Source organism: Bombina bombina, chromosome 5 (assembly GCF_027579735.1).
Source record: "Bombina bombina isolate aBomBom1 chromosome 5, aBomBom1.pri, whole genome shotgun sequence".
Lineage (NCBI taxonomy): Eukaryota > Metazoa > Chordata > Amphibia > Anura > Bombinatoridae > Bombina > Bombina bombina.
Window position 1 is genome coordinate 604,810,585 of NC_069503.1, and position 11,557 is coordinate 604,822,141.

At 40.5% G+C, this 11,557-nt stretch overlaps 1 protein-coding gene across 2 annotated transcripts in view; it reads left to right on the forward strand.

Moving 5' to 3' along the window:
- RALA (RAS like proto-oncogene A) overlaps positions 1-11,158 on the forward strand; it is a 231,530-nt gene extending 220,372 nt beyond the window's left edge. For both annotated transcript variants that reach the window (XM_053714564.1, XM_053714565.1), the window contains 2 exons: positions 3,946-4,120; positions 10,642-11,158. In XM_053714564.1, coding sequence (XP_053570539.1) covers positions 3,946-4,120; positions 10,642-10,764 — 298 coding nt within the window. In that variant the 3' untranslated portion in view covers positions 10,765-11,158. The remainder of the gene's footprint in view (positions 1-3,945; positions 4,121-10,641) is intronic.
- Positions 11,159-11,557: the final 399 nt, after the last annotated feature.

An 11,557-nucleotide genomic window follows, 5' to 3' on the forward strand; every position in this document is an offset into this window, starting at 1 on the left:
AATGGCATTTGGATTGTCATTGCCCTTAAAAGGGCATTTAGCTCTTTTACTGCCCAAACCCTAAGCAAAAAATAAAACCCACCCAATAAACCCTTAAAAAAACCTAATACTAACCCCCGACGATCCACTTACAGTTTTCGAAGACCGGACATCCATCCTCATCCAGGCGGCAGAATTCTTCATCCAAGCGGGCAGAAGTCTTCATCCAGACGGCATCTTCTATCTTCATCCATCCGGTGTGGAGTGGGTCCATCTTCAAGACATCCGGCGCTGAGCATCCTCTTCTTCCGATGGTCAACGAAGAATGAAGTTTCCCTTTAAGGTACGTCATCCAAGATGGCGTCCCTTACATTCCAATTGGCTGATAGAATTCTATCAGCCAATAGGAATTAAAGGGTTACAAATCCTATTGGCTGTTGCAATCAGCCAATAGGATGAAAGCTCAATCCTATTGGCTGATTGCAACAGCCAATAGGATGTTTTCCCCCTTAATTCCTATTGGCTGATAGAATTCTATCAGCCAATTGGAATGTAAGGGACGCCATCTTGGATGACGTTCCTTAAAGGGAAACTTCATTCTTCGTTGACCATTGGAAGAATAGCATGCTCCGCTTGGATGTCTTGAAGATGGACCCGCTTCTCGCCGGATGGATGAAGATAGAAGATACCGTCTGGATGAAGACTTCTGCCGGCTTCAAGGAAGACTTCTGTCGCCTGGTTGAGGATGGATGTCCGGTCTTCGAAAACTGTAAGTGGATCGTCGGGGATTAGTGTTAGTTTTTTTTTAAGGGTTTATTGGGTGGGTTTTATTTTTTGCTTAGGGTTTGGGCAGTAAAAGAGCTAAATGCCCTTTTAAGGATAATGCCCATCCAAATGCCCTTTTCAGGGCAATGGGGAGCTTAGGTTTATTTGGGGGGTTTGGTTGTGTGGGTGGTGGGTTTTACTGTTGGGGGTTGTTTGTATTTTTTTTTACAGGTAAAAGAGCTGATTTCTTTGGGGCAATGCCCCGCAAAAGGCCCTTTTAGGGGCCATTGGCAGTTTAGTGTAGGCTAGGGTTTTTTTTATTTTGGGGGGCTTTTTTATTTTGATAAGGCTAATAGATTAGCAGTAATTCTTTTTTATAATTTAGATAAATGTATTTTAATAATTTAATTTATTTTATTGTAATGTTAGGTTTTAGTGTAAGGCAGGTTAGGTTTTATTTCACAGGTAACTTTGTATTTATTTTAACTAGGTAGCTAGTAAATAGTTGATAACTATTTACTAACTAGTCTACCTAGTTAAAATAAATACAAACTTAGCTGTGAAATAAAAATAAAACCTAAGATAGCTACAATATAACTATTAGTTATATTGTAGCTAACTTAGGTTTTATTTTACAGGTAAGTATGTATTTAGTTTTAAATAGGAATTATTTAGGTAATAATTGTAACTTTACTTTAGATTTATTTTAATTATATTTGTTAGGGGGTGTTAGGGTTAGGTTTAGGGTTTAATAGGTTTATTATAGCGGCGGTGTGGGTGGACGGCAGATTAGGGGTTAATAATATTTAAATAGTGTTTGCGATGCAGGAGGGCGGCGGTTTAGGTGTTAATAACTAATGTAAGTGGTGACGATGTTAGGGGCGGAAGCTTAGGGGTTAATAGTTTTATTTATGTGGCGGCGATGTTAAGGGCGGAAGATTAGTGGTTTATAGTTTTATGTAGGTGGCGGCGATGTTAGGGGCGGCAGATTAGAGGTTAATAGTTTTATTTATGTGGCGACGATGTTAAGGGCGGCAGATTAGTGGTTAATAGTTTTATGTAGGTGGCGGCAATGTTAGGGGCGGCAGATTAGGGGTTTTTAGACGTGGGGTTTATGTTAGGGTGTTAGGTTTAAAGGTAACTTTTTCTTTCCCCATAGACATCAATGGGACTGCGTTACGGACCTTTTTTTTCCGCGATCGCAGGTGTTAGGCTTTTTTTTTTCCGGCTCTCCCAATTGATGTCTATGGGGAAATTGTGCATGAGCACGTCAAAGCAGCGCTTGTATTTGGGTGAGGTATGGAGCTCAACGCAACCATATCGCCCGCACAAGCCGGGTTTTTTAAAACCAGTGCTATGAATGGTGAGCGGTGAAAATAACGTACAAGTAATTAGCGAGCAGCCATAACGCAAAACTCGTAATCTGGCTGAGTGTATTTGTAAATTTAGATTTGTATTTGTGTTACAATTTATGTACAATGATAAAGAATCACATACACTTGCCTTTTTGACAGCAATCTTATTCCATATATTTGACCTCTATCTCACATACCAAAAATGATTTTTACACAAAATTATTTTTACACTCTAGGGTAGGGACGCCCAAATCTTTTTTAATATGGGGGGCTGGTGACTAATTATGTAATTGGCCGGGGGCCACGTGATTTTTTTTCTCCTTTAATTTGTTCAGAATAATCCATTTTATGAAGCTGTTTACAAACAGCTACTTTACCTTTTATTTTGTCATTTGAAATAGCTGGTTCTGCCTGTTGTATCCCCATCTATACTAGAAAATGTCAATACATGAGTATTGGTCATAGAAAACCTATGTAGAAATTACACTCCTATTAGGGGGTGGGACAGAGAGATACTAAAATGTTAATTTGTCATTGTTCTCTTACTGTTTACACAATGAGACCAAAGCGACGGTGGATTTTTTAAATTTATTTTTATATTTGCATAGATAAGCTAAGGAGGCTGCCTCTCCCTGAAAGCTTGACCCATTTGATTGATTGTGGTTTTAATTAGCAGAAATAGCTATTTCATATACAAACCTATAGATAAAGGAGCACTTTCCCATACAATTTAAACTATGCAGTTGGTATAACAAGTTCATGTAAACACATTGGGAAACCCATTTTAAAAGGAAATTACTATCCCTGTAACTGTATATACCTGTACTACTCAAATGTCTAAAATTATGTAGATAACATCTTATTTTTCATTATAAATACTAAAATAATAGAATATTGCTTCATCTTCTCACATAGAGCTGATAACCAAAGGTTGAACAATAAGGATGGATTGAGGGTCTCTATTCATTTCCAGAGCTTCCTTGGTCGATTTGTAACATGTGATGTCATTGTGCTGGGCATGATGATGTCACATGCAGTTAAGAAGTAACCAGGTACAGGATCAGTCCATTATTGTTTTGAGGGGCAATAGGCCCTTCGTTTAAAAGAGGAGTGCCTACCCTTTCATATAAGGTGTCTTAAAGGGAAAAGGGACAGGAAACCTCAAAATCTTCTTTCATGATTTGGATAGAACATACAATTATAAACAACTTTCAAATGTATTTATTTTACCAAATTTGCCTCATTCTCTTGTTATCCTTTGTTGAAGGAACAGCATTATACTACTGGCAGCTAGCTGAACACATCTAGTTAGCCAATCACAAGAGACAAATATGTGCAGACACCAATCAGCAGCTAGCTCTCACTAGTGTAGCATATTATTTTTCATCAAGGGATACTAAGAGAACAAAGCACAATTGAAAATAGAAGTGAATTTAAAAGTGTATTAAAATTACATGCTCTTTCTGATCATGCAAGTTTAATTTTGACTTTCCTATCTCTTTAAAGTCATTTTAACGTACAGGTGATTATTGTAATAATGTAAACATTTTCCCTTGAGTTTGAGGGGGCTAAAATCGAACCTCTATCAAATGAGAGGGGTCCAACTAGAATGCATGTAACCACTGTAAAAATGGTTATCACCTGTGCCTCTGGCAACCAGTTTTCTACTCAGGAGTGCTATTCCAGAATCTCTCTCACTCTGATTTTATTAGAGGTGGATGAGACACAGGATAGTCAATTGAAAATGAAGGATAACATCACCATGGTATATAGAACCCCTATCACATCCAGAAGGGTATTAAACCCTATTTACTATCTTCATTTTCTTAATTTCTTTTTTCCATAGGGAACAAATTTTACGAGTGAAAGAAGATGAGAATGTTCCATTCCTGCTGGTTGGTAACAAATCTGATCTGGAGGATAAAAGACAAGTTTCTGTGGAAGAGGCAAAGAGCAGAGCTGATCAGTGGAACGTCAACTATGTAGAAACCTCAGCAAAGACACGAGCTAATGTTGACAAGGTATGAGGAAATAGAACTTGCACATCATCACAAACCAAGATCTGTACAAACAAGTACAATTCCACTTGCCCACTGTTCAGGCACGGACAGGGATTGACACATCCCATACATATAATTAAATTATAATGTCCAGCCAAAAAACTCATAAAATGCATATGGTCCAACTTAAAAACATAATTTATGCTTACCTGATAAATTTATTTCTCTTGTAGTGTATCCAGTCCACGGATCATCCATTACTTGTGGGATATTCTCCTTCCCAACAGGAAGTTGCAAGAGGATCACCCACAGCAGAGCTGCTATATAGCTCCTCCCCTCACTGCCATATCCAGACCGAAACAAGCCGAGAAAGGAGAAACCATAGGGTGCAGTGGTGACTGTAGTTTAATTAAAATTTAGACCTGCCTGAAAAGGACAGGGCGGGCCGTGGACTGGATACACTACAAGAGAAATAAATTTATCAGGTAAGCATAAATTATGTTTTCTCTTGTTAAGTGTATCCAGTCCACGGATCATCCATTACTTGTGGGATACCAATACCAAAGCTAAAGTACACGGATGATGGGAGGGACAAGGCAGGAACTTAAACGGAAGGAATCACTGCCTGTAGAACCTTTCTCCCAAAAACAGCCTCCGAAGAAGCAAAAGTATCAAATTTGTAAAATTTGGAAAAAGTATGAAGCGAAGACCAAGTTGCAGCCTTGCAAATCTGTTCAACAGAGGCCTCATTTTTAAAGGCCCAGGTGGAAGCCACAGCTCTAGTAGAATGAGCTGTAATCCTTTCAGGAGGCTGCTGTCCAGCAGTCTCATAGGCTAAACAGATTATACTCCGAAGCCAAAAAGAAAGAGGTTGCCGAGGCCTTCTGACCTCTCCTCTGTCCAGAGTAAACAACAAACAGGTTAGATGTTTGGCGAAAATCTTTAGTAGCCTGTAAGTAAAACTTCAAGGCACGGACTACGTCTAGATTATGCAAAAGACGTTCCTTCTTTGAAGAAGGATTAGGACATAATGATGGAACAACAATCTCTTGATTGATATTCTTGTTAGAAACCACCTTAGGTAAAACGCAGAACAACTTTATCTGAATGAAAGATCAGATAAGGAGAATCACAATGTAAGGCAGATAACTCCGAGACTCTTCGAGCCGAGGAAATAGCCATCAGAAAAAGAACTTTCCATGAAAGAAGTTTGATATCAATAGAATGAAGGGGTTCAAACGGAACCCCTTGAAGAACTTTAAGAACCAAGTTTAAGCTCCATGGAGGAGCAACAGGTTTAAACACAGGCTTAATTCTAACTAAAGCCTGACAAAATGCCTGAACGTCTGGAACTTCTGCCAGATGCTTGTGTAAAAGAATAGACAGAGCAGAAATCTGTCCCTTTAAAGAACTAGCTGATAATCCTTTGTCCAAGCCCTCTTGGAGGAAGGACAATATCCTAGGAATCCTAACCCTACTCCATGAGTAATTCTTGGATTCACACCAATGAAGATATTTACGCCATATCTTGTGGTAAATTTTCCTGGTGACAGGCTTTCTTGCCTGTATTAAGGTATCAATTACTGACTCAGAGAAGCCACGCTTTGATAGGATCAAGCGTTCAATCTCCATGCAGTCAGTCTCAGAGAAAGTAGATTTGGATGATTGAAAGGACCTTGTATTAGAATGTCTTGTCTCAGAGGCAGAGTCCATGGTGGAAAGAATGACATGTCCACTAGGTCTGCATACCAGGTCCTGCGTGGCCACGCAGGCGCTATCAATATCACCGATGCTCTTTCCTGTTTGATTTTGGCAATCAGACGAGGGAGCAGAGGAAACGGTGGAAACACATAAGCCAGGTTGAAGAACCAAGGCGCTGCTAGAGCATCTATCTGTGCCGCTTCTGGGTCCCTGGACCTTGATCCGTAACAAGGAAGCTTGGCGTTCTGGCGAGACGCCATGAGATCCAATTCTGGTTTGCCCCAACGGAGAACCAATTGAGCAAACACCTCCGGATGGAGTTCCCATTCCCCCGGATGAAAAGTCTGACGACTTAGAAAATCTGCCTCCCAGTTCTCTACACCTGGGATATGGATCGCTGACAGGTGGCAAGAGTGAGTCTCTGCCCATCGAATTATCTTGGAGACTTCTGCCATCGCTAGGGAACTCCTGGTTCCCCCTTGATGGTTGATGTAAGCCACAGTCGTGATGTTGTTCGACTGAAATCTGATGAACCTCAGTGTTGCTAGCTGAGTCCAAGCCAGAAGAGCATTGAATATTGCTCTTAACTCCAGAATATTTATTGGGAGGAGTTTCTCCTCCTGAGTCCATGAACCCTGAGCCTTCAGGGAGTTCCAGACTGCACCCCAACCTAGAAGGCTGGCATCTGTTGTTACAATTGTCCAATCTGGTCTGCGAAAGGTCATACCCTTGGACAGATGGGCCCGAGATAACCTCCAGAGAAGAGAATCTCTGGTTTCCTGATCCAGATTTAGTAGAGGGGACAAATCTGTGTAATCCCCATTCCACTGACTGAGCATGCATAATTGCAGCGGTCTGAAATGCAGGCGTGCGAATGGCACTATGTCCATCGCCGCTACCATTAAGCCGATTACTTCCATGCACTCAGCCACCGTGGGGCGCGGAATGGAGTGAAGAACACGGCAAGCATTTAGAAGTTTTGATAACCTGGACTCCGTCAGGTAAATTTTCATTTCTACAGAATCTATTAGAGTCCCTAGGAAGGAAACCCTGGTGAGAGGAGATAGAGAACTCTTTTCTTCGTTCACTTTCCACCCATGCGACCTCAGGAATGCCAGAACTATCTCTGTATGAGATTTGGCAATTTGAAAGCTTGTATCAGGATATCGTCCAGGTAAGGAGCCACCGCTATGCCTCGCGGTCTTAGGACCGCCAGAAGTGAGCCCAGAACCTTTGTAATAATTCTTGGGGCTGTAGCCAACCCGAATGGAAGAGCTACAAATTGGTAATGCCTGTCTAGAAAGGCAAACCTCAGGAACTGATGATGATTCTTGTGAATCGGAATGTGAAGGTAGGCATCCTTTAAGTCCACTGTGGTCATGTACTGACCCTCTTGGATCATGGGTAAAATGGTTCGAATAGTTTCCATCTTGAATGACGGAACTCTGAAGAATTTGTTTAGGATCTTTAAATCCAAAATTTGTCTGAAGGTTCCCTCTTTTTTGGGAACCACAAACAGATTTGAATAAAACCCCTGTCCTTGTTCCGTCCGCGGAACTGGATGGATCACTCCCATTACAAGGAGATCTTGTACGCAGCTTAGGAATGCCTCTTTCTTTATCTGGTTTGCAGATAATCTTGAAAGGTGAAATCTCCCTTGTGGAGGAGAAGCTTTGAAGTCCAGAAGATATCCCTGAGATATGATCTCCAACGCCCAGGGATCCTGAACATCTCTTGCCCACGCCTGGGCGAAGAGAGAGAGTCTGCCCCCTACTAGATCCGTTGTCGGATAGGGGGCCGCTCCTTCATGCTGTCTTAGAGGCAGCAGCAGGCTTTCTGGCCTGCTTGCCCTTGTTCCAGGACTGGTTAGGTTTCCAGGCCTGCTTGGATTGAGCAAAAGTTCCCTCTTGTTTTGAAGCAGAGGAAGTTGATGCTGCACCTGCCTTGGAATTTCGAAAGGCACGAAAATTAGACTGTTTGGCCTTTGATTTGGCCCTGTCCTGAGGAAGGGTATGACCCTTACCTCCAGTAATGTCAGCAATAATTTCTTTCAAACCAGGCCCGAATAAGGTCTGCCCCTTGAAAGGAATGTTGAGTAATTTAGACTTTGAAGTCACATCAGCTGACCACGATTTGAGCCATAGCGCCCTACGCGCCTGGATGGCGAATCCGGAATTCTTAGCCGTTAGTTTAGTCAAATGAACAATGGCATCAGAAACAAATGAGTTAGCTAGCTTAAGAGTTCTAAGCTTGTCAACAATTTCAGTCAATGGAGCTGTATGGATGGCCTCTTCCAGGGCCTCAAACCAGAATGCCGCCGCAGCAGTGACAGGCGCAATGCATGCAAGGGGCTGTAAAATAAAACCTTGTTGAATAAACATTTTCTTAAGGTAACCCTCTAATTTTTTATCCATTGGATCTGAAAAAGCACAACTGTCCTCAACCGGTATACTGGTACGCTTTGCTAAAGTAGAAACTGCTCCCTACACCTTAGGGACCGTCTGCCATAAGTCCCGTGTAGTGGCGTCTATTGGAAACATTTTTCTAAATATAGGAGGTGAGGAAAAGGGCACACCGGGCCTATCCCACTCCTTACTAATAATTTCTGTAAGCCTTTTAGGTATTGGAAAAACATCAGTACTCACCAGCACTGCATAGTATTTATCCAGCCTACACAATTTCTCTGGCACTGCAATTGTGTCACAGTCATTCAGAGCAGCTAATACCTCCCCAAGCAATACACGGAGGTTCTCAAGCTTAAATTTAAAATTAGAAATCTCTGAATCAGGTCTCCCAGATTCAGAGACGTCACCCACAGACTGAAGCTCTCCGTCCTCAGGTTCTGCATATTGTGACGCAGTATCAGACATGGCTCTTACAGCATCTACGTGCTCTGTATCTCGTCTAACCCCAGAGCTATCGCGCTTGCCTCTCAATTCAGGCAATCTGGATAATACCTCTGACAGGGTATTATTCATGATTGCAGCCATGTCCTGCAAAGTAATCGCTATGGGCGTCCCTGATGTACTTGGCGCCATATTAGCGTGCGTCCCTTGAGCAGGAGGCGAAGGGTCCGACACGTGGGGAGAGTTAGTCGGCATAACTTCCCCCTCGACAGACCCCTCTGGTGACAATTCTTTTATAGATAAAGACTGATCTTTACTGTTTAAGGTGAAATCAATACATTTAGTACACATTCTCCTATGGGGCTCCACCATGGCTTTTAAACATAATAAACAAGTATCTTCTGTTTCAGACATGTTTGTACAGACTAGCAATGAGACTAGCAAGCTTGGAAAACACTTTAAAGCAAGTTAACAAGCAATATAAAAAACGTTACTGTGCCTTTAAGAGAAACAAATTTTGACAAAATTTGAAATAACAGTGAAAAAAGGCAGTTACACTAACAAAATTTTTACAGTGTATGTAACAAGTCAGCAGAGCATTGCACCCACTTGCAAATGGATGATTAACCCCTTAATAACAAAAACAGAATAATAAATGACAAAAACGTTTTTTAAACAGTCACAACAACTGCCACAGTCTACTGTGATTGTTACCCTCCTCAAACACGACTTTGAAGCCTTTCGAGCCCTTCAGAGATGTCCTGTATCATGCAGAGGGAAGCTGAATGTCTCTGTCAGTATTTTTAGCTGCACAGAAAAGCACTAAAATAGGCTCTTCCCACTCATATTGCAACAGTGTAAAGCCTCAGGAAACTGTTTCTAGGCAAAAATCAAGCCAGCCATGTGGAAAAAAACTAGGCCCCAAAAAGTTTTGTCACCAAACATATATAAAAACGATTAACATGCCAGCAAACGTTTTATATTACACTTTTATAAGAATATGTATCTCTGTTAATAAGCCTGATACCAGTAGCTATCACTGCATTTAAGGCTTAACTTACATTAATCCGGTATCAGCAGCATTTTTCTAGCAAATTCCATCCCTAGAAATATGTTAACTGCACATACCTTATTGCAGGAAAACCTGCACGCCATTCCCTCTCTGAAGTTACCTCACTCCTCAGAATATGTGAGAACAGCCATGGATCTTAGTTACTTCTGCTAAGATCATAGAAATCACAGGCAGATTCTTCTTCTAATGCTGCCTGAGATGAAACAGTACGCTCCGGTACCATTTAAAAATAACAAACTTTTGATTGAAGTTAAAAAACTAACTATAATACACCACTCTCCTCTTACTACGTCCATCTTTGTTGAGAGTTGCAAGAGAATGACTGGATATGGCAGTGAGGGGAGCTCTGCTGTGGGTGATCCTCTTGCAACTTCCTGTTGGGAAGGAGAATATCCCACAAGTAATGGATGATCCGTGAACTGGATACACTTAACAAGAGAAAATAGCAATGTTCCAGGCCCACACTAGGTCCTTAATCAGCATGAGTAAAGGCCTAGTGGGCCTGAAATGTTTATGGAAAAGGTCCCTGTTCCATAAAAACATTGTGTATGCAAGCTTTATTTATTAAGCCATTCAAATCCATTAGAATAGCCTCATTTTGAATTAGTTAAACCACTCAAAATAAGATACACTATATAACAGTAAAATGTAGTTTAATAACCGGTTTATATGCTTTGAAAGGGGTCTTCATATGGATTTTCATAGAACTTCACATAAGCCATTTGCTTTATTTGTTGAAACAGATGACGCACAATGGCCATATTGAATTATTTACTTGCTGGGTTAGTGTTGCCGTAATAGAAGATCTAGTGCATTATTGGCTCGTGTATTAGTGCATGAGTAAAAACACACAATGCTACCACCATATGCTTGTTTTGCTATTGTATCTAAAATGATATTTTCTCTGATTTACATTTTACCAGGTATTTTTCGATTTAATGCGAGAAATCCGAGCTCGAAAAATGGAAGACAGCAAAGAAAAAAATGGGAAGAAGAAGAGGAAAAGCCTTGCTAAGAGAATAAGAGAAAGATGCTGCATTTTATAATGAAAAACCCACAAACCTCTCTGTTTTTTGTCAATTTCTGATAAGAACCATAGCTTGTTAGCATGCCCCAAGCAGCTCAGATGGCTGGCTGTGCTTTAACTTTTTGGAGACAATAAATTAACACTAAGAGCATGAGGTGGAGCTGCAATGAAATTCAACTTCACTAAAAAAAAAAAAAAAAAGTCCTATTCTAACACCAGAAAGCAAAAATCCAATTCATGTTACATTGTCGCTTATTTGTATAAATGCCCAGACAATACACATTTGTAGAGAGGTGGCAGGAGATTGTCTGAATCAATTGTGCTTTTTCTGCGTTCTCTACAAATGTATTTATCCTCAGTTCCATTTAATCAAAATAACTACTCCAACTCCATGAAATAAAAAATGAACTTTTTTCCTCTGTTTCCTAAAGTTAACGCAAACTCTTGAACCTCCATGGCAGAGATAACGTTCTCTTTTTATTTATTTTTTTCCATTATTGTTGTATAGATTCAACAAAACATTGTGCATTTGTAAAATAACCATTAGCTAAAAAGAAGAAAAAAAACACAACACACTATTTTAGTAGTCTTATCCTACATGAAATGACTGAATATGCCTTAAAGGAAAGGAAATGACAAACAATACTGAAATTGTAGGCTATAAATCATATGTGTGTATATGTAAGGTTGGTATGACTAGTTTTCCTATTTGTTGTGATATACTGTGCCATATTAGGGATAGATTCTAGAAAGCTTTGTTAACTGTTTTTGATTTATCTGTATTACTGCTGGTAAGCTGAAGTCTAAGGGAT